This window comes from Megalobrama amblycephala, linkage group LG17 (genome assembly GCF_018812025.1).
Source record: "Megalobrama amblycephala isolate DHTTF-2021 linkage group LG17, ASM1881202v1, whole genome shotgun sequence".
Classification (NCBI taxonomy): Eukaryota; Metazoa; Chordata; class Actinopteri; order Cypriniformes; family Xenocyprididae; genus Megalobrama; species Megalobrama amblycephala.
Window position 1 is genome coordinate 4085727 of NC_063060.1, and position 27943 is coordinate 4113669.

The 27943-nt window shown below is 37.2% G+C and overlaps 1 protein-coding gene and 1 long non-coding RNA gene across 2 annotated transcripts in view; one reads left to right on the forward strand and one right to left on the reverse strand.

Moving 5' to 3' along the window:
* LOC125251008 (CUGBP Elav-like family member 5) overlaps window positions 1-27943 on the reverse strand; it is a 193850-nt gene that overhangs the window by 38362 nt on the left and 127545 nt on the right. Inside the window, exons 4-5 of the mRNA XM_048163873.1 lie at window positions 10543-10671; window positions 8390-8469 (exon numbers count right to left, since the gene is read on the reverse strand). Of these exons, the coding sequence (XP_048019830.1) occupies window positions 8390-8469; window positions 10543-10671 (209 nt within the window). The remainder of the gene's footprint in view (window positions 1-8389; window positions 8470-10542; window positions 10672-27943) is intronic.
* On the forward strand, window positions 12104-14212 carry LOC125251010. Its single transcript, XR_007180905.1, has 3 exons — window positions 12104-12255; window positions 13505-13640; window positions 13775-14212. It is a non-coding gene; the product is annotated as an uncharacterized LOC125251010 (long non-coding RNA).

The following is a 27943-nucleotide window of genomic DNA, read 5'->3' on the forward strand; positions in this document are numbered from 1 at the left end:
AAGTAATGTAATGGATTTACACGTTAAATAAATATGTATCACAATCATTTGTATTTTATGTTAAAGAGAATAAGTAAATGTACAGTATATACTAATACTTGAAATTGCTATTTTAGAAATATATGTAACCTTAATTTCAAAGTGAAGTTGAGAAAATTTAATGATTGGGATCATGGGAATTTGCCTGTCAAGTGCTTCAAAAAGGTTTTTTTTTTTAAATATTCTTACATAATTTGTTTTAATTGGTGTACATCTATGCATTAAAAAACCATGTGGCATGAACAATTTAGGTAAAATATGCACTGAAGGAATGATCCTGCCACATACGGAGCCCCTAAAGGGACATGGTGATGGAAAAAATATGAAATTTAATGGCAAAAAACATATATTTCAATGCTTTTTGCTCGCAAAAGTTCTGCATTAGTTTTACAGTTTCTCGGGGGATGCAAACATTTTGCGAGCCAACACAATTTTTTTTCAAGGGAATGCAAAACATTTGCGAGAGAATGCAAAAGCACTGACAAATAATTTTTCCTCCAATCTCTTATTTGTCCTTGTAGGGGCTCCACAGCAACATGCACAAGCACATACGCATGAATAATAAAAAAAAAATTCTTCTTTTGTTGCATTTTTCATTTTGTAGCATTTTGTAGAAATGTTAGTTTCTTGCACCAAAATCAACTAATTTAGTTTCCAAATTTACGTTGTTATTCACTGATAATCTTCCCATCCAATTAAAGCTGTCATCTGCTGTTTTAAAGCTATTGTACGACTTAAAGACTAGAAATATAGTCTTATAAGTTGCATGAAGTACTTTTCGGGGTTATTATTGTTACAAAATTACAAACAAACAAACAAAAAAAAAACCTTCTAAATATTAATAAAAACTACGTAACAGTGGTCCCGTTTGAAGCTTAAGTCATCTTTTGTTAACTGTATGCAAAAGAATAACCAGATAAAATCTTATGTTCCACAGATCATTCAGGTTTAAGAAAATCATACAGGTAATCATCCGTTATGTCACCATTTTTCTTGCACTCTCTTGGCGCTAATAAAAAGTGCAGTGCGACATCACACAATCGCACACACGTAGACTCATTAAAAGGCTCTTGACGATTTTCTGCACCACTTGACCTTTCGCCCCTAAAGGTCAGAATATTCCCCTCGTCTGAGAGACTGAGAGAGAGACCCTGAAGATCTGGACCTCTGGGGAATTGTAATGCCTGATCAAAAGCCTACACAGCACTTCAATGAAGATAATGTGTGAGAGTGAGCATCACTCTGAGGGGCCGAGCACTTGAAGTGAGCACTTTGAAGGGTGCGGGCCATTACTGTCTCGTACTGTATGTGTGCATCCTACACAAAGACGTATACGTCACTGACACTTTATGGTGAATTAGCATTTATTTTAAAGATGCACTAATGTATCGGCCAATAATCAGTAACGGCTGATAAAAGAAATGATCCTCACTATGAACGGACGATTGCTTAAAAACTGCTGATCAGGGCAGATTATATCCTGTCAATCAAAAGGAGGCGCAAAAATGCATTGGAACTCATGCTGTGTGTGAAGACGCTGTGATGCTGTGTGTAATTACTAATTCAATAGTGTGCTGTGCAAAAATTCATAAAGCTTTTACTATGTTATGCTTTACTTTTTAGATATCATATGTAGCGTTTGGACCAATCAGACACACAATTATTCATTATATTTAATGAATAATCCAGAAAACTCTCCCTCACAAGTTCTGTGAACCCATCCCCCAAAACTGCAACACACAGGCAGAACCAGGTGTCCTGTTACTGATAAGAACTTTTTTTATGATCACAAAGAATTTGCAGAGACTTAATTCTTTCTGAGACAGACAAATAAACCCTTTTAATCCTATATATTATATATATAACCACTTGAGAAATCTATAAACATGTATCCAATTTTCCTTTTATAGGCTTTGGCCTAAGTATTAATTCTCTCTTTTGAACTATTTTGGTATTATTGTTTCAGAGTTGCATACTATGGGTAACTAAAATCACATGGGTAGCATGTTTGGTATCGATGGACTCCAAATTTCGTTTCCTATTTGGTAATATATTACATGTTGCTAACTCTATGACACACTATTATTATAAGAATCTAGAAGGTTCTTCTCTCATGCATCCAATCCAATATCTTATGCTACAAAGACTCGTAAAAGTTCCCTCCAAAGGGACAACTCCTTATTGGCTCAATCACCTTAAGAGGGTGTGGCATCTTCACACTTTAAAATCACTGATCACAAGATCACAGTGTGCTCTTTTACTGAGAAAACTCTGATGTGAAGATGATGCTAAGAAGCTAGAAGCTTCTAAGGAACTCCAAGCTTGTGCCAGGCTCCGGCCTAGACTTTTCATTCACCAAAGATCCTGTGAATCCAACTGGTTCTCTTTCATCAAGAAAACATCAACGGGAGCCTCCACAAATTGCATCAGGACAGTTTAATTCAAATTGGCGAGACATGCAAGTATCAAACTTAGTCTCATTATTTGATACATTAAGTATCCCTACCCCTTTTAAAGAAGGGCGTGTTAGAACTAAACTGATGGTTTGCTCATGGCTGTTGATCTGCTGAATGTCAAACAATGCTGTAACTTCTTGCTTTCCTGTATTCTGCTTCAGCTCTCTCTTTCCCTTGGTAAACTGTATGCATGTATGTGTGTGAATGTTAGAGTAGTTTAAGTGTTTAGTCTAGTTAATAAAGTCTTGTTCATGTCACACGTAAAGTTGTCCGTGTTTCATGCTCATTTACTGGAGTCCCTAATCATGCAGCTCTTGACTACATGCTCTGAGTAGTACTGTACAATAAGAATAATATTTCCCATAACCTAAGAAATTAACATTTCTTAGAATTAATAAACAATTAACACTGAGTGTTCATTGGCCAAACAGGTTAAAATTATTACCGGTTAAAACAGTTAATTTTATTAACTGATCCAAATATTTATAATTAATTATAACTAGTTATGATTAATTATTCAAATTTCTTTTGAGCTAATTTGCTACACATACAACAACAAAAGGCTCGCATATACAAGTGGATCAAATTCAGAGATGCTTTTGCATTTAAAGGTGCAGTATGTGATTTCTGAGAAACGTTGATATCTGAAATCAACCCAAACAAACACACCCCTCCCTTTATTGCTCCGCCCCCAAAATATATGAACATGAACATGCAATGCAAGAGCCTTTATCACAGCTGAAGCGAAGCAAAATAATGTTTCGTGAAAAAGAAAAGTGCAGATGATGAATGAAAGACAAGGAAGAACAAAAAATTAACATAAAAGAATATACACAAGCAAGAGTTTGTTAGTCATGATGTCTCACTCTCTCTCCTCCCACATTATAAGTGGACACGCCCCATACTGCTGATTGGCTCACTCTCTCTCCTCTCACATCATAAGTGGACACGCCCCATACCGCTGATTGGCCCACTCTCTCTCCTCCCACATCATAAGTGGACACGCCCCATACTGCTGATTGGTTCACTCTCTCTCCTCCCACATCATAAGTGGACACACCCCCTACTACTGATTGGCTCACTCTCTCTCCTCCCACATCATAAGTGGACACGCCCCATACTGCTGATTGGTTCACTCTCTCTCCTCCCACATCATAAGTGGACACGCCCCATACTGCTGATTGGTTCACTCTCTCTCCTCCCACATCATAAGTGGACACACCCCCTACTACTGATTGGCTCACTTTCTCTCCTCCCACATCATAAGTGGACACGCCCTCTACTGCTGATTGGCTCACTCTCTCTCCTCCCACATCATAAGTGGACACACCCCCTACTACTGATTGGCTCACTCTCTCTCCTCCCACATCATAAGTGGACACACCCCCTACTACTGATTGGCTCACTCTCTCTCCTCCCACATCATAAGTGGACACGCCCTCTACTACTGATTGGCTCACTCTCTCTCCTCCCACATCATAAGTGGACACGCCCCATACTGCTGATTGGTTCACTCTCTCTCCTCCCACATCATAAGTGGACACGCCCTCTACTGCTGATTGGCTCACTCTCTCTCGTCCCACATTATAAGTGGACACGCCCCATACTGCTGATTGGTTCACTCTCTCTCCTTCCACATCATAAGTGGACACACCCCCTACTACTGATTGGCTCACTCTCTCTCCTCCCACAACATAAGTGGACACACCCCCTACTACTGATTGGCTCACTCTCTCTCCTCCCACATCATAAGTGGACATGCCCCATACTGCTGTTTGGTTCACTCTCTCTCCTCCCACATCATAAGTGGATACACCCACTACTACTGATTGGCTCACTCTCTCTCCTCCCACATCATAAGTGGACACGCCCTCTACTGCTGATTGGTTCACTCTCTCTCCTCCCACATCATAAGTGGACACACCCCCTACTACTGATTGGCTCACTCTCTCTCCTCCCACATCATAAGTGGACACGCCCTCTACTGCTGATTGGCTCACTCGCCTCCCCCAACAGTGTTTCTCAGAAATCGCTTACTACACCTTTAATTGAGGGAAATGATAAGTGATTGTAAGCAAAACAGGTACATTTTAGAATTCAATTATTTGTGTTTATGTTAATGTGAGTTAAGAGCATCCAAAAAGTTAGAAAAATAATTTTATCAGTAATAAAAGTTATTCACATTTCTTTCAAAATTGTGTAATTAATTATCATTAATTTGCATATTGGATATTGGTTTCAGATATTTCAATCGGATATGTGTATCAGACAATTTTGTATCGTTACACACCTAATATATTTAGAAGTAGTAAAAAGCATAAGCATCTTTTTTTTTTTTTTTTGTAAAGGTGTATTAGAGATTGCTACTCTGCAAGAAGCTGGACTGCCAGGACAGGTTTGAGATCTGACATTGAACATCATTGTGACAAGCTGTAAAATGCATTTTAATGCATTAAAATTGGTATGGTGGAAAGTTTCACTCTGCAGGGCTCAAACAAACTGTAAGGCTGAGCTGTTAATGAGGCCTTTGCTAACTCAACGCATGGCTCTGAATGTGTAATGAGGAACTATTAAAATGTCCCTGAAACTCAGTACAGCTAAACGCTCTCTCACTGGCTCTAATCCAAAACCTAGCGAGCTCCCTCGCTGTCTACTGCCTACACACACAACAGCCTTTACATGCAGCATCTAAACTAAAATGGAACCTCAAAAGTAACTAGTTTTGAATGCACTACATTAGCAGCAATAGCATCTAAATAAATTGCTATGTAAATTGTAATCACCATCACTTTTGATCAATTTAATGCATCAATACTGAATAAATTTTTTTAATATAAATCTTACTGAACTCAAACCTTTGAATGGTAGTCTGTGATTCATTTTTTTTTAAAAACATTATATATAAAGCATATATAAATACATTAAAGCATTGATATAAGTGAAGATCATACCTGATGATGCTATTGCAGTGGCTGTTCTGAGCAGTTTGTGATCAGAATCTCCTCACTGATTTAATTCTCTTTTTAAGTCAGATGGGATACCATCAGAGCTAAAACCGCCAGCTGTTCTTACCCAGATATTTGGCAAAAGGTCTAAATCCATAATGAAGGTGCACCAAGCAGCAATATAACAAACATATTCAATAGGTCAAAATAAACAAGGAGAAGCTTTGAGAAAACAATATACCGTAATCACAGACATTGCGATCCGGACAGAATTAGATTTCTCAGAATGGGTCATTTGCTCTGTAATTTTGTGCAGGAAAAAAACAGACTTGTTTGATTTAGACAGAATTACAATCACAATGCAAGTCTGTGAAACGCGCATTTACCTGACCTTCATGGGGAAACTAGTCGAGTTCAAATTTAAAAGAGGCCATATTATGATCTTTTACAGAGTCTTGATTTTGTTTTCAGGCTCTACTAAAACAGGTTTTCATGCTTGAATGTTCATAAAACATTATTTTTTCAGATATTCTCCATTGTTGCAGCTCCTCTCTTCCCAGTCTGTCAGTAACACTGTTTAGTTCCTCTATGAAGCCCCTCCTTCTGAAAAGCACAATGTGCTCTGATTGGTCGACTGGAGCAGTGTGTTATGATTGGTCAAGCGTGTTTTGGAAATGTCCCGCCCCTTACCATAAACGTGAGTTTCAACACTCTACTAACTAACTCACCCAGGCCCCGCATCTTTGTTTTGCGTATGTCTTGGGTGGGAATTATTTAATGAGGGATATTGTGATGTGTTTGTTCCTGGAAGAAAACTCAAGACTACAATGGAGGCATTTCAAGGAGTTCAGAAACAGTGACACTGATATAGAGAATAACTCTCTTTGGATTGCTTTGTAACTTTGCAGACCTTTTTCATGCTCAAACCGCAACATTACACAAGAAAGTTGAAATGTAAAAAAAAATATAAAGTATAATAGGTCCCCGTTAAGGCTTAAAATGGTGCCTACGTAGGCTGCTCACTAGGTTTTGGAACAAGCCTTTCAATCTCTCATTCTGTCGTCGACTATGTAAATGCTTTAATTATCGGTATGCAAAGTGTGTGTGAGTGTGAGATACGGCCTTGAACGTTTCATTTGAGGATAATTACTCTCAAGGTTGGGCTGATCTCTAAACACACATTTACAGTGGTTCATCAGAAGCATTTCTGCACTACCCGTCTTCTCTCTCTGTGACAGTTAGACACTGTGTTTTCCCTCTGTTTGATCGTCTGTAGCCTTCCCTGTCCTTTTCTTTCTCTCTACTTCTTGTCCTGCTCTCAGGGGATGGAGAAATACACCTCTTTATCTGTCCTTTCAATGTGTGGCAGAGGAATTATTCATCTGAACCTCCGAGTGTGAGAGAGAGAGAGGTGGGAAAACATGCAGAGTGTGATAAAAAGAGTGTGAGCTGTAGAACGGGAAGGGAATGTTCAGAATAGCGTACTAGCATACTGCCTGTACTATATTGCCAAATACAATATGTATACTGTAAATTTTTCTATGTGAAAGGAATACCCAGATGGCCCATGAAGAATCTGCAGCATTTTTGGTGCTGATTTTGGTGGAAAATTCTGCAAAATAGACTAGGTACAAAACTTTTTCACTAAATTCGGAGAAAATTCTGTCATAATTTATCCACCCTTATGACATTTCAAACCTGTATGACTTCCTCAATACAGCACAAAAAGGAATGTTGTAATAGTGGTTCTTTTCCATGCAATTAGACCACAGTTGTGACTAAAACTTTGAATATCTTGCAAAACCACCATAAAAGTAGCTATCCAAGTCCTCTGAAATCATATACTAGCTCTGCTGTTTGTGGGAAACAGGCTGATACTGAATATTTATTATTATTAAATATTAAAATTAATATTAAGCAGTCTCCCAATTAAGATCATCATTGTTTGTGCAAGTTAAATATTAAATATTTGTATTAAAAGAAATAAATAAATAATGTTATGAATAACAACAACAATAATAATAATATAATAGTAAATAAACAAAATAGTTTTAAGATGGTTTATATATAGTTTGTTATTTTGATATTTGTAAAAAAGATATTGATTCTTTAATTAGCTACTTTCATTAGCATAAAACTAATATTATGCAGTCCCCTAATTAAGATTATTATTGTTTTTTTATGTGCAAGTTAAATATTAAATATTGTATTTGCATAAATAAATAAATAGGTTTATGACGAATAAAAATAAATGAAAAACAAATAAATAATAAAATATAGTTTTAAGATAAAATAAAATATTTCTAAGATACTTTTTATATAGTTTGTTATTTTGATATATTTAAAAGGCATTACCCCTTATTTAGCTACTTTTTTTTTGTTAGCAGATTGAAAAATAAATAAAATAACTTCTAGAATGTTATTTAACAATTTTAACTATTAAAATTAATATTATGCAGTCCCCCTAATTAAGATTCTCAGTTTTTGTAAGTAAATAAATAAATAATATGCACTGCAGTATATGCTCGAGACCGGTCTTGGTCTTGAGAGCATTTTTTGAAGGTCTCTTATGATGCTGTTTCTCTTGTGAAGCACTTTGGTCAGTCTTGTGGCTGTTTTAAATATGCTATATAAATAAAGTAAACTTGAAACTTGGTCTTGTCTCGGTCTCAGACTAAGAGGACTCTCAGAAGATATCACTATATTGCCGGTTTATTGTCTGATTTATTTGTTAACATAATCAATGTCATTGGATAAAAAGTCTTGGTTTTGAACATGTATGTGCACAAACGACATTGTGAGTGTATGTTCAATATTTTGTGAATGTGTTGGAGAAAGTGTATTTTTCGGTCACTTTACTTTGTTTAAAAGTACAAATATTTCTTGTCATCTCTCAGTTAATCCGAGCTCATAAAAGCTGCATGTATAATAGTGTGTGGTTGTACTCACAGGCATGGTCTGACTCCCGTGAAGCCCGCTGATGGCAGACTGAGCCTCAGTGTGTGTTGAAAACTTTACAAAGGCACAACCTGCAAAACACATGCACACACACACACACACACACACACACACACACACACACACACACACACACACACACACACACACACACACAAGAAGAGCATAGAAATAATGAGGAACAGCAGTGGAGGTTATCTGCAGAGGGCTGTGTGTCTCTGGTGAATGCAACACTGGAGATGAGAGAGAAGACGTGAACATGCACACAAACACTCACTGCAGTTTCTTACAGCACCACATTATCCTTATAAGAACACCATGATCTCTCTTAGAAGAACTGTTTAAACCTATGAAGCCATATTGTATTTAAAAAATACGTTTCTAAATTACCAACATGATCAAAACTTTTCTGCAAAACCTGTTGCACACAATCTACTACATGCCTTCTGTTGTTTAAGTATATATATAAAATAGGGGCAAATTTGACAAGCTATAATATATATATATATATATATATATATATAAAATAGCTTGTCAAATTTGCCCATATTTGGGTGTGAGCAAAAACACGCTGTTTTGTGTGTGTCTCTTTAAATGCAAATGAGCTGCTGCTCCCGGCCCCTTTCCAGAAGAGGGCGGAGCTTTAACAGCTCGTGCTTCAGTTGTTCAACAGCAACAAAGCTGGAGAATCTCACGCAGCCAAAATGAGGATTGTCAGTAACGGTGTTCAGCCTTACATTGTTCAAACCGGAGTCGACACTGATGGAGAGACTCAGGAAGAAGTTACAACTTTTAGACGTTTCTGAATGGTTAGTGGATAAATTTATGTAGTTGCTGTGGAGTTGATTCAACTCATCGACTAGCATGTGCCGTCATGTTCATCTTTTGTGTTGAATTGACCCTCGTTTGTGAAGCAGTCTGGCGTAAAATGACGGCATGACAACAACACTCTACTACAACAACTCTTCCTCTTCTCTAAAGCAGCCCAACATGGCCCCTCCCCCTTTGCTGTGTGTTCTCGGGGGCGTTGTTTATGTAAATATTAGGGTTAGTGATGTCCCCCCTTTAAAACTACAGAGCTTTGATCATAAAACTAAGCAGTTAAATATCAAATATCATCTTACTAAGACAATTTAAGGAGATAAAATGTGATATTTATAAACTGATATTTATATGCATTTTATGTCAGTAGTCTGATATACTGTTATAAATATCTCATTGATTTACATTACAAGCCATCAGAATTTCATCTTACTTTTAGACCATATAAATATCAGCAACTGCATCAAATTCCATATTTTTGCTCAGTTTGGGCCTCTGAATAAAACTATATTCATACTATTTGAGCCATAAAAGCCTGATGTATTATGATACTTGACAGCATAATTTTTTTTTGCAAACTTATATATATATATATATATATATATATATATATATATATATATATATATATATAGTCAAATATATTAGATTTTGTCAAAAGGTTCAGCATAACTGTTCCATTTAAAAAAATTCTGTCTATTATTTAATATGTCAGGCTTTACAGTGTTGAGCATCACATGACATCTGTGCAGTGGAGGGTCATGTGACTGGACGGATGCTGATCATCAAATCTTCATGATTTCATGTTGACCTCAAAATCTCTTACGTCAATTCTCTCTTCACACATTTCAAACACGATTGACCTTTCTGACACATTTTCCCTCTTGCAGTCCGTTAATGGACGCAGCGATTGGAGTCTGTGTAAATAATTCCCGCCCGGACCGCGCTGGGGTTTGTCAGGTGATATCGGCACCCTGCGGCGGAAAGGCTTCACCCGACGCCCTCCAGAATGGATTCTGCCACGTTAGCGATGAGAAACCCATCACAAAGTGTTTCAGCAGAGCGTCGGGTTGACGTGCGTGTGTTTGAATAGACTGACGCGGTGAAATTGAATGTGTAAATGAAAGCACTTCTGCTGCGGCACTCAAGGTTGAACGCTGCTTTTCTGTTTGTTTGTTCTGACTTTGTCTTTTTCTGTAGAAGGTCACTATTCTTTAACTGCTCAGAATATAAAATACATCTCAGATGAGAACACGCGGATGTCTGTCATTCACTAGCAAGCACATAAAACTGCTGTGAATACTGAAGAGAGATGAACTCACCTTTACTGTTTCCATCAGGGCCTCGTAATACAGTGCACTCTTCAATGACTCCGTAGGGCTCAAAAAGGCGGTACACGTCCTCTTCTGTCTGCTGCTTATTCAACATGCCCACAAACAGCTTCCTGTCCTCTGAAATACAAGCACAAATAGAGAATACTGTATCATCTCAGATTTGATCTGCTTTCACAGTCAAATTTTGCTTGTATTTAGACTTGGGGCAGATCGTATTCATTGTACCAAATGTGATGAAAAGATAACCCTGGATCTTGTCAAATAATCCCAAAACAATAAATAAACAACATATCTTTCTATTGCATCTGCACTCAGAAATAAGCATAACGCACAAGCGGTGCAGTCCGACCCACAAACAAATGACTCTTTTGATCTGAGACTTTAAATCAATTAATCAAAAAGACTCACAATTAACCGGTCTGAATCAATGTACTGAATGCTATAGTGAATCAATCAGAGCAGTTACTGAATCAACTTACTGCCGCTATGACTTTGAATCCTGTCTGGCTCGAAATGAACAACATTATTACAATGTTAAGTGCACTTGGTTTGAGAGACTTAAATCAGTATAATTACTGACTGAATGCTCATATGAAACATGTTACACATTCACAAAAGAAGCTTCTTTAGTAGTTTATATAGTCAAACCAAAATGTATTCAGACACCTTGAACATTTCATTCATTAATACAGTTTATTCACTATAGTTTAAAAACAAATGGTGATAAAAAGAACTCAGAGTTAAACTGTGTCAGAAAAAAATAATCTTAATTATGTCAGATAACACTTAAGCAAAACATGGTCAGGTCAAAGTGTCTGAATAATTTTTGGTTCCAAATTTTTCTGGTAGTCCACTGTATGAAGAATGTCACAGTTTACTTTATTTTGCTATCCTCACTTACATAAATGAACTATAGTGTCCTGCACCCATTAGTAAAAATATATCAAAAATATAAAAAATGTCTGAATAATTTTTGGTTTGACTGTATATGCTGTATATATTGTGCCGGGTATATTACTTACAAATTGTAGACAGTCACTGATTCCAAATTACACTACAAAAAATTGTAGTTAGTAGTGTAATCCATTACATTACATACACATTGACTAAATTTGAAATACTTTTAGATTACCTTTGGCCTTGTTTATCACATTCATTTCAACAGGATAATCTTGTACCATATTGATATAAAAAATATAAAGAGAAAAAAAATATATATTCATTCTTTGTTATCAACAACATTATTAAATATTACTTTATGTCAGGGTTTCTCAGAATTTCTCAGAATAATAAAATACAATCAAAATAAAACAGTAAGGAGTATCAATGAATTATGAATAATTTAATGCCATTTTCAGAAAAACGTAATCATGTAATCAATAAAAAGTAACTGTAGTCTGATTATGAGTATTTTAATAATTTATTTTGATTTTATATATATATATATATATATATATATATATATATATATATATATAGGGCTGTCAAAATAACGCGTTAATTTCAATTAATTAATCTGAGAAAAAAATAACGCGTTAAAAAAAAATAACACAGATTAATCCATTCCGTATTGACCTTTGAACCTGGAGCCGTTCTAGCCACCATTCGACTGTAAAATGAAGGAGAGAGACGACTGCTGCGCTGACGGACAGAACGAGCAGAGCTCCTCCCTTGTGCACGCGAGCTCTCTCTGTTTTCAAAGTAAGCACCATCTTTGCACTCTCTCTACCTCACACATAATAATCTAAATCAACTGACACAATGCTAAAAGTTCGTAAGACCGAATCCATGTTTCACGAGGCGCATTCGGAGAATGTTTTTCCTGAATAACCGCTGGGTGTGAATAGTGCTCAAAAGAACGTCACCTCATCTTCTCTAACAGGCGCCCTGCACGTGCAGCTGACATAAACCACACTTTCAGTAGACAAAAAGAAAATCCTATCCAGTGGTGAAGTGTTTTCTGTGTTGACAAATCTTTTGCGATGTCGTTCGCACGCGACGCGTCAACTTCCGCTAATGTCCGATTCGCGACCTAATGACTCATTTGAACAGATTCATTTTAATGAATCATGACAAACAACTGATCTGTCCACACGGTCTATAATGAATCATTTACTCGAACAACTCTGAAATGAGAACATAAGTGTGCTTACCCCATTTAGCAAGAGTGGTTAGTAAAATTAGCCTTAATAATCCACAATATTTTCAGGTTATTTAAATGACAATGTGTAGTAAATTAGGCCTACCTATAAAATCAGTTAGTTTAGACTGGAGTGAGGTGAAACCAGAACAAAGCAAGCTGTTGTTAGCTAGGTGCATTCAATTGTATATGGTAGAAAATTATATTATTAGTTAATATAACTTCTAAATGCTACTTTTTAATACTTTTCAGGTTTAGCAAAAAAGCATCTTCTCTTACAAAGCTATAAAATCACTTTTTTTTTTTTTTTGCAAAGAAGGCAAGAAAGATTTTGTCAGTATCGGGCTCGCAGATCACGTGGGTAAGGCACTTTTTACTGTTTGTGTGGATGACCATGTCTGTCACCACCGAAGACCATTTTTGACCCAGGAAAAACCCTGCATTGATTCATTTGAATTGAAATATTTAATACTTTCACAGCAAAAATTATGTATGTGATTCATTTAGATTAATTAATCACAGAGTATGTAATTAATTAGATTAAAATTTTTAATCGATTGACAGCCCTAATATATATGTGTGTGTGTGTGTATTTATTCTCTTTGACTGTTTGCTACAGCTAAGTGAAAGCTTCACAGTTGTAACACATCCCAGAGGAGAGGTTAATGAAGGATGTGCAGCCTTTACTGTTTCCATCAGGGCCATAAAGTGTATGTGATTGTGTGTGTGTGTGTGTGTGTGTGTGTGTGTGTGTGTGCAGGTTTTGGCCTTGCATGGTACTTGATGGCATTTTACTAATGCTTTATATAGATCCAGCTCCCGTCTGTGTCTCTGGCTGTGAGTGTGTTGCTGTATATAGCTCAGTGCTGATGGGGAGAGACCAGACCTTGACTCATAAAGATGATAAAGTCTGCTGCGGCGTCAGGCCTGGACACTCAGAGAGGCCGTGAGTGTGTGAGAGATGCTCAAATGCACAAACATCAGTGCTTACAGAATTCAGTCTCCATTATGTTTTAACTATATATACAAACAAAATAGTGTTTTCTCAATAACTTTATTTTTTATTTTGAAATCAAGCAGGAATATTGTAGAACTGGAGTCACCAATCTCAAATTCTCACTGGTCAGAGGATCAGTCTCCATCAGATTGTGAACTTATGGCCACATGAGGAAGTGTCACAAATCCTTGTGTTGTCCTTGCCGTGCACCATCCCAATTGAAGTCAATGGATTTGCAGCATTCTTTAAACTGTAGTGTGTACGTGCCCACAGTTTTAGTGTAGTTGTTGATGCACTGCTTGTGTTACAGCTGTAAAAATAAACACACACCAACACAGCATGTATAAAACAACAGACTCTCAGCACTGAAACGCTCATACATACAAACATCTCACAGCGACGCGTGCGTTTTTTACCATCCAAACACACATTCCCAGTGCTGTTTACCCTTGAATCCAAGTTGCATCATCTCTGTGTGTGTGTGTGTGTGTGTGTGTGTGGGTTCAGTGCTTTGGAGGCAGTAAGTCTTTGAGATCTTTCTCTCTCTGTCTCTCTGTGCTTCTGGTTGCAGACTATTGCAGTTGAGTTGCAGTGCTGCAGATCTCTGACCTGTAGCCTTTAATGAGAGGAACCACACACACACACACACACACTGCCTGAAACCAGGCAATACACAGATATTCTGCTTGGTTCACTGACGCTGACGCTCTCTAGAAACAGACCCATAGGAAAGAGAAATCACAATGAGATCTCTATTATCACAATTGTGTCTCTTCAACAGCAATAGAAATAAATGGAGAATAATTGAGAATGAGAGGAAGAGTTGTTGTAGTAGAGTGTTGTTGTCATGCCGTCATTTTACGCCGGACTGATTCACAGACGAGGGTCAATTTAACGCTGGATTTGCGCAAAAGATTAACATGACGGCACATGCTAGTCGATGAGTTGCATCAACTCCACAGCAACTACATAAATTTATCCACTAACCATTCAGAAACGTCTAAAAGTTGTAACTTCTTCCTGAGTCTCTCCATCAGTGTCGACTCCGGTTTGAACAATGTAAGGCTGAACACCGTTACTGACAATCCTCATTTTGGCTGCGTGAGATTCTCCAGCCTTGTTGTTGTTGAGTAAGTGAAGTGCGGCCGGGAGACAAACACAAAAACGGTGTGTTTTTTCTCACACCCAAATTTGACAAGCTATAATAAATGATCTGTGGGGTATTTTGAGCTGAAACTTCACAGACACATTCTGCGGACACCAGAGACTTATATCACATCTTGTGAAAAGGGCATTATTGGTCCCATTTAAATCTGAAGAGTACAATTTCCGCGCTAGTAGTGGAGCCAAATGGAATTGAACAACTCCTAAATGTTTACAACTAACAGCTAATCCTGCCTCCTCTAGTTGAGATGCTCAAACAAAGCAATGTTTTGTAAGCTCCACAGTCACAGTGTTTTGGGAAATCAACCTTACTTAAAAGTTGTCTCTGCATAATAAGCTGGGACAGAAGAAAGTATTTTAACATCAAATCTCTCGAGCTGCGAAAGAGCAACCTGCGAGCAATAAAATGCTCCTCGCGGGAACTGTCACTTTGATTGACAGACAGACTCAATTGCTGATGATGCAGATAAATTACCTTATCCATCAATAAACGCATACTACAGAGACACCATATTTACAATTTATATTAGACCACTGAAGCGTCTCTCTCTCTCGTGCCAGATCCTGCTGGCCACAATTCTAATTATCCGCACAGACCCCTTCATTTGCTTCTCATTAGCATGTTGAATATTCATGAATCTAATCTGTTAGCCCCTCCCTCCCAGGGGTCCGTTGGAATCTACACACACCAGCTCTATTCCAAAACCTAGTGAGCTGCATTACACACATGTACATTGCAACTCAAAAGAAAGTGACTGATTTGATGTCTTAAAATGCTGTCTTGGTAGGTTTTGGAACAGAGCAACTTGCTCACTTCTTGGTGTTAAGGCACGTTCACACCAAGAATAATAACTATAAAGATAACTAAAATGATAACTACATTAGCGTCCACACCAGCGGACGATATCGTTCTGTTTATTCTATAAGCTCATGCTGCAGTGTGGATGTCTGTCGCTTTAAATGCTCGAGCTCTTTAAAGACTGTTGTATTCTGATTGGCTGTCAATGTTTTTATCGCTGGAAAAAAATCGTTCTGAAAGTGATTCCAACGATATAATTTCTCTCTGCAGTCATCGTTATAGTTGTGCTGTGGATATTTTGTGCTGTGTATGTAGATTTTTAGAACTATATATTTATCGTTATCGATATAATTATCGTCCTTAATGTTTGTTACTTAGAATAAACATTAACTGAAAAAATATATACAAATATTTCAGCTACTTGTCAGTGTTATTTTAGTATCACTGAGATACAATTATTATTTTATTAATATTTTAAATCAGTTTTTATTTTTATATTTTCATTTCAATTTTTCAATTGTAGTCATTTTGTTGTGTTTTTGTCTTTTTTTTTTTTTAAATGTCTCTATAGTTTTTTTTTTAATTTATATTTCAGTTTCATTTTTTGTTTTAGTTACTTTAATACTTCAGGTTAAACTAAATTAAAATGAGGAAATATTTATTTTATTTCAAGTAACAAAGTTTCAATTTCAGTTCATTTTCATTTACTAAAATAACTATATAACTATATATAACTATATATTATATATAAACACTGTATATATATATATATATATATATATATATATAGACATTTAAAAATAATAATACTACTAAAAAAAACAAAATTACTAAAACTTTAACCAAACTTAAAATGAAAATGGAAAATATAAAAAAATAAATAAAAAAAAACTTCAAAATGTAAAACTATAATAAAACTATAATAGTCTCTCAATGATACTGAAGTAACACAGGAAGGTAATGATCAGCTTTTATGAAACATTTACTCTGAAAAGGTTTTTAGCATTGGAGAAGAGCTTTCATTTTTATTTCTAAGCAGTATGTGCATTTATGTGTGAGGAAAAACCCACTGGTTTGTGTTCTGTGAGAGAAAGGCATCAGAGAAATGAGAGGAAGAGAGAATAGAGAAGCAGGAGAGGCTGAAGGGACATGGGGAAAAGTGGGAAAGGGAAGGAGAGATGATGCAAGAATGAGTTAAACGTGTGTAGTCCAGAGCTGCGCTTCTTTGTGCCGGAGGGAACTTTAATGTTCAAGACCTATTTGGCAATAAAGGACACACACACACACACACACACACACACACACACACACATTTAAAATGTGCCACTGGGGTTTGGAGTAAAAATTGGAAGCAGTGTGTGTGGACATCATCTGAAGGATGAGTTTATAGCATGCATGGATAACATCTGGAGCTGAATTGCTGTTAGCCATGTTGGCTTCCACCAGATCTAGACCCCAAAAATACTGAACAGAAGTGAACGCAAACATTTCTACTTAAAGTCGGCATTAAAAAGAAGTTGCAATTGTCTTTTCGTCCCTATTGTGATGTATATCCGAGTGAAATAGCTTCTCAAACAAGAACAAATGTAGGGAGGGGCTTGATTTTGCTCATGGATAATTGATTGGATGGTTGTGGTTTGCTATTGGTCGATCACATGTGAGTGACAGATTGCTCCGCCCTCGCGCCAGTGAACATGTCATCAGAGAAGAGAATACGCTTTATGAGGCATTTAAAAAAACTAAAAAAATATATAAATTAAAAATATATATATGATTTGCACGGATAAATCATTATAATAAATTCTGCAATATTCCATAAAAAACAAAAATTGTCCATTTAAATTTTAATGGTGACTTAAAGCATGCTTTAAGTGCATTATGAAAGGTGCAAGACTATACTTTTTTTAATGTAATGCAAGTACATAAATGCATTCTCAGTGTTGCCACAAGAGGCACTAAAATGAAGAGAATCTTACAGAGCAGTTTAGTTCAAATTAACGATGAACTGCATGCTTGTGTGAAGTATGTTTTTAGTATTATCTATTGATTTAAACCGCCTCATCTCTCCAAAATCCCATTTCAGCGAATCTGAAACACTCAAAATGACTGACAAGCTGAGACCAACTCTCTGATTGGCTAAACAATAGTGTGTTTTGTGCATTTTTCAGGACCTATGGCTGTCACACAGACAGCTGTGATTTCTCAGGACAATTATTTCACTGATATCTGTCAGGTACTGGGACATTTTCTGTATGCTGTGGTGTCAAAATATTGCTTACGGCACATTTAAATAATATCTACAGGATTTCACACACATATACGCACAGTGTTTTGCTCAGTATGTAATCTCGGTCTGCCTCAGACTGACAGAAAACTCGCTGCAGATCAAATAAATGCCTTGATTAATAAATCAGGAGACATTAGAGTCTGTCAAACAGTGTTTGATGATGACAGAGCAGCGGACAGAGACTCCAGCGAAACGCTGAGATATTCTATGGCGCTCGGACACTTCATCCCTCTTTTCCTCATCCATAAAGCATTTCATCACATCAGATTCTACCAGATGATTTGAACCGTTTAAAAGATGTGGCCAACAAATGGGTCAAAGAACTAGATTTTGAAGTGACCTTAAGATTTCAATTTCAAATAAATGCTGTTCTTTTGAACTTTTGAATCAATATATTAGAATGATTTCTGAAGGATCATGTGACACTGAAGACTGTAATGATGCTGAAAATTCAGCTTATATATATACACACACACACACAAACACACGTGTACACTATTTCTGACAAACTTGTATAGAATATCTGCTCATAATTCACTCCAATACATCTGTATATCATCTAGGTGCCATTGACCACACAACAACAAATCTCCGATGGACTCCTACAGAAATATATGAGCTGCCCTTTTCACCCTAATCTTAACAGACAGCAGGAGCGAGACACACTCCTCACAGCTGCAGATCCGGGACAGTCCGTCCGGCAGGTGGAACGTTACAAATCTGCAGAACAGCATGATTTCAGACTTTAAAGTCTTTATGTGTCTGTTCTCGACTGAGACGAGAGTATGAACCTGCTCTTGACACAGAAATCAAACCGGCTGTGTGTGTTTGTGTGCAGACAAAGAAACAGAAAGAAAAACCTTTAATCTGCAAGGAGAACAGTCAGCGTTTTACATGGAGAGAAACAAGGAGGTGTATTTCATGCATGGAGTTTAAATTCTGAATCCTAAAGCTCAGATTAACCTCTGACCTTGAGTCCAAACCCTGATCAAAACCACAAAACACTGGTGGAACTTCAGTCAAACATAAACAGACATCAAATGAGTGCAAAATTAGCTTTGCATAGATGGAACGGTTATCTTAAAGTCTCCAAACTTCAACATTGAATCCAGCCTGCGTATCATTTTACGACACCTCAGATTCTTTCAGCGGTACCTGACAAAATAAACTAGTCATATTTCAGAGACAACGTGTAGAATTGCAGCAATACAGAGAAGTGTTAAAGGATTAGTTCACTTCAGAATTAAAATTTCCTGATAATTTCCTCACCCCCATGTCATCCAAGATGTTCATGTCTTTCTATCTTCAGTCGAAAAGAAATGAAGGTTTTTGAGGAAAACATTCCAGGATTTTTCTCCATATAGTGGACTTCACTGGGGTTCAACGGCTTGAAGGTCCAAATGTCAGTTTCAGTGCAGCTTCAAAGAGCTCTACATGATCCCAGACGAGGAATAAGGGGCTTATCTAGAGAAACCATCGCTCATTTTCTAAAAAAAGATAAACTTTTTAACCACAAATGCTCGTCTTGCACTGCTCTGCGATGTGCATTACGTAATCACAAATTATCAGGAAATTTTCATTCAGAAGTGAACTGATCCTTTAAGTAAAACTATTAAAATGGTTTATAATTTAAAAAAAAAAAAAATAATAATTTTTGTTTATAAATATTAGATTAAAAACTTAAAAATGATAAATGTTGCTTTGGTAACTAACTGAAATAAAATAAGAATAGTAATAAAATTACAAAAATTAAACTTAAATAAAATAAAATTAAAGTTAAATAGAAATATAAAACGTAATAAATGACAAAAGCACATAAAATTACTTAAACTATACATTTTAAATGGAAACTAAAAAACTAAAAATAAAACCCAAATCAAAACATTAATAAATACTATAATAGTATATAAATAATACTAAAATAACACTATTTTAAGTATTGGCACTATATAAATAATGCAGACAGTTTATCAAATCTTTGTTGTTGTTGTTTTTATTTCATCTATCACTTGTCATTTTTTCTTTATTTTCTCACTGGCTCTTTACTTGTCTCGAATAATTAACTTCAAAAGCCTTAAGCAGTGTTTACTGAATAACACTTGAAGACTTCTTATAATTGCTTTCATTTAATTTCTTAATATTTAAATTGAAACTTTCAAAAAGAGCACAGTGTTCAATAGTTGCTCAGGTACTGACGCTGATATTCTTCTGGTATTGCTATGAACTATTGAAATGTCGGCATCATGACAACCCTGGGTGACGTGCAGGTATTGAGAAAGGAGTGCGTGTCCTAGAAACTAAAAACAGAATGGCAAATGTTCTGACGCACCTGTAATGCTGTCATTTCAGAACCGAGGAGGATCAAATATTCATCCTAGCAGAGAAATCTAGCCGAGATCCCGTCCCGCGCTCCTCTATAAAACAAGATCAGCTCAATCTCTCGTCCCCAGCTGAGCCCGGCACACATTCACAGTAACTCCCGTCTCAGATGGCCTGCTGGGAAGGTCCCGCTCAGAGCTGGAGTGTAATTATTCTATATCAAACCATCCGCTCCCTGGGAATAGAGTGAGCTTACGGTGACAATACAACTGTATATATAACACACACACTTTGTTTTAGTGATGTTTATTTGTGCACTACAAAATCGTCACTCTGTGGCCTTTTGAAATTTACAGGAGATTCCGTAAGGAATTTTCAGTTGTTATTGTGTTCGAATGACACAGAAAATGGAATAGCTACAGCCACAATATGATGAAACATTTTTATAACAATATTGTATCAATTATATATTAGTTTGTTTGATTACTGAAAATTCTGTGCACAGAAATTTAACATGCTAACATACGTAAAGCCATCAAGGTGGTTGAAAATACATCCAGAGAGTTAACAGCATTCCCATTCATCTCTGTGATAACACTGAGTCATTTAGCAGGCACTTTTATCCACAGCGACTTATAAATAAGCAGTTGCTCGGCTGGTTTATTCAGCCTTGGAACTATTCAACCACATTATTTATTTATTTTTCAAGACAATGAGTCTTAATAAGTCATAAATGCCATGTGACTGATCACACTGTATGAAAACTCCTTGCAGCAGACAGTGAAAAAACATACATCTATTTCACTGGAGGGAGGGGGAAAAAATATATAATAAACTACAAACAAACAAAAACACTGGAGAAACATCTAATATAATAAAATGACATTTTACTGTATAAATTTTACATTTTAGATTGCAAGTGCTAGTGACTGATCATACTGTTTTAAAACCTAAATAAATAAATAAAAACTCACCGGTAAATCATCCACTTTAATATTTTTCCCGCATGTCACGTGCGGCATGCTTTTTGCCCACATAATGATGCAGTTACAGCATCTAACCAGCAGGAGGTTACTGCAAAACTAGCCAACCAACACTTAAAGGTTCATGTTTTTTATAAACGCTTGTTTTACTGGTTCAAGCTCTCTTCACATCCTGATGTGAATGTACAAAAAATGTACAAATATCTTCTGTGGAAGTCTCAGGACCAAAAAATGCAGTCCGAACGCAATGATAGGATGTCCTACCTGCCTGTCAACCTATGTATTTCCATATCTCCGCGCACCTGCTTAAGCAGACATCACACGTCATCAGTGTGATCCATGAGGTTATGCAAACAAACAGCAGCTGCCTTTTACCGTTCCTCCTGAACCAAAACAATGAGCTTATGCTGTGCTCAAGCCATCTCTTAGTTATGGCAATTACGACATGGCAACACGTGAAGATCTATTCGGAGCTGTTCACGTCCTCGGATCTGGATTTATGCGTTTCTACCTCAACACTATCCACATCGAAATGAATCTGCATCAGTCAGCCCTGTTGAATAAAACAGCACATGCTGCTTAGGCATGTTTTGAAGCATGACAGCTGGTTTGAGCTGGTTTATGCTGGTCCTTAGTTGGTCCTTAGCTGGTCGTGAGCTGTTTTAAGCTGGTCCTAAGCATTATCTCCAGCTCATGACCAGCATAAAGAGTTGTTAAGACAGAGTTGTTTACATTCATTATTATTAGCTTTGCAGACTCTGTCTGTGTTCATGTGGTTTGAAAGAGGCGTGGCATTGGAGATGCTCTGGGATCTAATGAAATCAAAGCTAGCTTGCTATTGCTAGCCTCTCTGAAATTGCCTACCCTACCTTTAACTTCCGTGCAGACAGTAAACAGGCAAAAATATGACACGACACAAAATATTTATTTAAAAGGTAAGAAAATAACTGACGGCAAGGTTACCAAAGGCCTAATACAATCTCTCATGAAAGATACTACCAAATCCGAAGACATGAAAATAACCCCTGCTCTATGAAATCCTTCAATATGAGATCTAGAGATCCTTCAAAAGAAGGTTAAAATGAGAAAAGAAATTGTGCAACTCTGCAAACACTCACAGTAAAATAATGTATTTTAAGCGTGATCAAACAAAGTGCTAAAATAGCACAGTGAATTATAAATGCCTTGCATTGGGCACTCTTGTAACCAGATATTTTGCATCTGCTTAATATTACAGCAAAACTCAAATTTGAGCATTTCACAGGTTTCACAAGCATCCATGTGCATGACGTCGAGTCTTTTATGGATGTGCACTGACAGATGTGCAGTGCACTGACACCTGGTCTCTGAACGCAGACCGAGATATGAATTCCTCCGAGAGCCCAGCGCCGCTTTAACATGAATGAACTCACACTTGAGTCAAAGAGACAGAGAGAATGGGCTCTCCCATCCATCATCGTCATGACAACCTGACAACAGGCCTTATGAGGGACCATAGATGCTCATAGACGCCTCGGACACACACATGTGCTCCAGGAAAAGCAATAGAGGCTTGTAATGAATCTGCGGAAGGGAAATACGGAGAGAAAATGAATTCATTTGTTCATATTATCATATACTGACATGTGCTGTGATAGGAATCACTACGTATAAACATACAAACACATACACACACACACACCCATGCACAAGGATGTGTGTCTGAGAGAGTGAATCTACTGACACTTAAAATAGACACTTGTCTATTCTATAACATCTTCCTCCATCTTCATCTGCGATTCACAATCATTCATCAGATTGTTTGTCAAAATGAAAGATTTTCATTTTCTTCTTCTGTGTGTGTGTGTGAGTGATGCACAACAGCGGTCCAGCTGAGTACAAAGCCACAAAAAGCCACATCAAAGAACACCTGTGAACTGTCAATTGCCTCTGTATTTTATAGGTGATGATTATAGAGAACGCTCTTAAAGTTACAACGCTCAAAGTTCAATGCAAAGGGAGATATTTTCTTTTACAGAAATCATTTTTTAGGGACTAAACAAGATTCTTCCTGGGTTAGTGACATCACAAACACCAAAATTTACATAAACCCCGCCCCCGAGAACACACAACAAAGGGGGTGAGGCCATGTTGGGCCGCTTTAGAGAAGAGGAAGAGTTGTTGTAGTAGAGTATTGTTGTCATGCCGTCATTTTACGCCGGACTGCTTCACAAACGAGGGTCAATTCAACACTGGATTTGCACAAAAGATTAACATGACGGCACATGCTAGTCAGTAGGGGTGGGAATCGGAGGGTACCTCACAATACGATACGATCACGATAAATGGCTCACGATAACGATAATATCGCGAGTCAGCGATTCTGCGCTAATCGATATATCGCTAGACAATCCTATAATGATACATCGCGATATTGGTCTTAATATGAAAACAAAATGCACGTGAAAAGGTTAAGTGCAGGTTAACGGATAAATCCGATCTTATATGTACATTTAATAGAGTTCACGTCACCGAAAGCAAGAAATATGAGGTGCATTTTATTGACCATCAGTTAATTTCAAAATCAAAGACTGCAATAGGAGAGAGCGGCAACAGCACTGGTATAAGGTCTCATTACTTTTAATGAAGATAATTGTGTGTTATGCGTCTGCGACTTACTTTCACTTTCATATGCGGCAGTTTGCGCGTCAGCTTGCTGAAGAGATCTGCGGCGATGTGTGATGCAGTAGCGTTGTCATATCTGACTCTCACATGTTTCAGTTTTAGTATTTTGGGGAGAAGTAAAATTTACATATGTAGTTTCAACAACCAGATGCATTTAGACTGATCATAGACAGTTTTGACTGGAATGCGTCCCAGACCATCTCCTGAAGTGGTTTGAGCGATCGGATTTAAATCCGTCTCAAATGCGTTTTTAGGCATTTAGGCATTTAGACCTGGTCTTTTCACAATCGGATAGCTATCCGATCAGAGAAAATGCATGAAGTCACCAGGTGCAAACAGACCCTTTGACGTTCTTCAAGCGCTTAGATATACACGGGAGCGTTCGAAAGCAGGCGTCTATCAGAGGATCCCTAATATATGCTTTCAAATGCTCCCGTGTATATCTAAGCGCTCGGTGAAGAACGTCAAAGATGTCTACGACTGTCACATCAATGGTAGAAAAGTGCGTCAAGACTTTGAACTTAAACGTGGCTGGGGCATCTATTTTACTCACACTGCTGTCCGCCATCCTGTTAATAACCTCTTTTTCTTAGGCTAGTTAACTTAAGTTCACGTTTCCCTCATTCATGTGTTGAGCGCCGCCTTGAAGTAGGACGCTTTGAGCAAAGAAATCTATATATAGCGCTTTATTTTTTAAAATTAAAATATCGATATTTGGCGCAGCGATACGATTCTCGTATCGCACAGAGAAGGATGACGATATATCGCCATATCGATATTTTGTCCCACCCCTACTAGTCAGTGAGTTGAATCAACAGCAACTACATACATTTATCCACTAATCATTCAGAAACATCTAAAAGTTGTAACTTCTTCCTGAGTCTCTCCATCAGTGTCGACTCCGGTTTGAACAATGTAAGGCTGAACACCGTTACTGGCAATCCTCATTTTGGCTGCGTGAGATTCTCCAGCTTTGTTGTTGTTGAGCAACCGAAGCGTGAGCTGTTAAAGCTCCGCCCTCTTCTGGAAAGGGGGCCGGGAGCAGCAGCTCATTTGCATTTAAAGGGACACACACAAAAACGGCATGTTTTTGCTCACACCCAAATAGGGGCAAATTTGACAAGCTATAATAAATGACCTGTGGGGGATTTTGAGCTGAAACTTCACAGACACATTCTGGGGACACCAGAGACTTATATTAATAATGGCTTCTGGAAGAAGAACAAATGTAGGGCAGGACTTGATTTTGTCCCTGGGGAATTGATTGGATGGTTGTGGTTTACTACTGGTGGACCTTGCGCCAGCAAACACATCATCAGAGAAGAGAGGAGATGTCACTGCAAGAGGGAGGGGAAGTTGTTTGGATTAAAGATTACGAGGCACATGAATTTATTAATTATAATAACGATGTGCACGATAAATCATTTATGATTTATAATATTCACTCTACTGTACATGAATATGGTGATCAGCAGTGATTGCTTTCTGAGTTCAGGGTTCAGATTTAGACGTTTCCCTCTGGCTCTTTTCTCTGAGGTGTAGCCTAATGAATCCGAGAACAAGATGGACACTGAAAGCAGATGTTTAAATGGTTCCATCTCAAAACATTTCTTTCCTATTAAAGGACTCGAGTGAATCTCACAAATACAGAGGACTGAAACTGCTCATTTACCAAAGCATCTCCCAGGATCCTCATCTCAAACTAATGACATGACAGCCAGAAGGACCAAAGATCTTTCTAAAACTCTCTTTATTCTGTAGAAGACAGCAACAAGGCCCTTTCCTGTCTAAATGGACAGTTATAGTTTAGAATAAGCAATCGTGTGGCCTAGATTTGGTCCAAAGTCAAAGTCTGGCTCTGATGCTAAGGGAGGGGTTTTAAGTGTTTTTGTCAACATCAAACCATCAAAGTTTCAGTCTTGTGTTGATCTCTGAATGCCTTTTTGCTTTGGCACTTTCTGTCTTTGTCTTTCTCCTTCAAAAACACTGACTGTCCAGCCGAACGGCTCCCTTCGCAGACGTAAATCCGGGCGTCTCCCTGCCCTTCACGCTCCGCGCTGGCCGGATCAATGAGCTCTTACATCTTCCATTTATCTCAGGAAACACTCGCACTTGGCCAACATGCATCAGCCTGTAACAACCTCAATTACCCCTACTGAATTTAAGGGGTCTGTGGTAACTGTTTAACATGCGAAAGAATGACAGAAGCTTGTTTAATTAAGTCCTCTTATGACCTAGAGTGTTGTTAGAACACTCATTTGATTATAGAGAGCCACTGTATCTAATGAGAAACATTTGCCTTATGTTTGTACCACTTAATTAGCATTTTTTAAATCGGGATTGGGAGGTTGGTGTAAATGAAAGGAATATTCTGGGACATTTTCCCCTTAATGTCTATTTACAACATCTGTGGCATGCTGTTGATTACCACAGACAACAATTTCGACCTGTCCCTCAGTTTGTAAGAACAGAATAGAAAATGAGTTTTAAAATAGACTATCATACTATTTTATAAAAAAATAAATAAATAAAAATAAAATAAAATAAATATTTTTTAAAAATAGACTATCATACTGTTTTATAAAATAAAATAATTAAATAAAATATAAATAAATAAAATAAAAAACAACAATTAAAAAAATAATAATAAAATTAAATTAAATTAAAATGAATAGAAAAAAATAAAATAACATGAAATAGGGAACATAATCTCCCTTTCTGTGCAATGTTATATTTTACAAAAAATAAAAATAAATAAAATAAACAAAACAAAATAAACAACATATAAAATATAAAACAAAATAAAATGAAACATAAAACAAAACAATGTAAAATGAGGAACAGAATTGTAAAGTTAAATTGCTTTTCAGGCATGCCAGAGGGTTTAAAAGCAGAACAATGAAGAACATGGGTGAATTATTCCTTTAAATTGAAAATAAGCCAGAAAATCCATTTAAATTAGAAGTGATTCTGTTCTGTAAACTGTTGTGTTTCTCCAACACGATCAGAGTATGGTGACGGCCTCTCTTTACATCCCGTATCGTGCTAATTTGCACCTGACCAAAAATATCACCCAACGGCGTGAAAAGCGCAGCAAAAGCGGAGGCGCGTGGCATGATGGGACAGGATATACATCTCGGAAAACAGCTCTGAATACCTGACGACTCCAGATGGAGAAATACTATTCATCGCTCTGTTTTCCAGGAAAATAAATAGGGTGGAAGGTGACTCTTTTAGATTATGATTTTAAAATGGCAAATACTGTATCCCAGGGAGATTTTATATGAAAGCAACAGACAGATGCTCTTGAAGCAAAATAATTAAAACCATTTTCTGTAATTTTCTACGAATCTCTCTCGCCACACATCCCTGCAGTGTGTCTCTTTGGAATGGCATGGGCAGCCCAGAGCCTGCTGGGAAAAATCATTATGTATAATTACTGTGTCTCTGCCTATCACTTTCATTTCAAGCACAAATACAATTTCAGCTCTCATAAAACACACAGAGGAAGCGACAGAGATGGAGGAAAAAAAAGAGATGTACATATCTGTTTCTGTTCTCCGGTGTTTCTCTGTCTCACGGGATAATGTGTGTCTGAATGCTGCTATAATGGAGCACAGGGTGAATGCTTAGGAAAACAAAACACAGCAACAGGATGAATATTTACAGCAAATATCAACTGCAAATTCAATTGTCCACCATATTATGTTGTAACAGGCTCTTATGGTGCTCTCACAACAACCAGCAAACCTTGCTAGAGTCTGCGATAAAAGATGGACTGGAATATGGCTCACAACAGTGACCACCCTCCCTGTTCTCCATAAGCATTTCATAAAAAAACTTCAATGTAGGAAGATCGAGGCCATGAACCAGACTAACCAGCTCTGAGATGAATTATTTTACAAGCTTTGATTGAAGCAAAAAGGTACAAGACTAGATAACTGACACCACAAGTTAGGACATTTTAACATACAATTAGATTAAAATGCTGAGACACCACTTTCAAAATTTCCTCACATACCATAGTTATACAGTA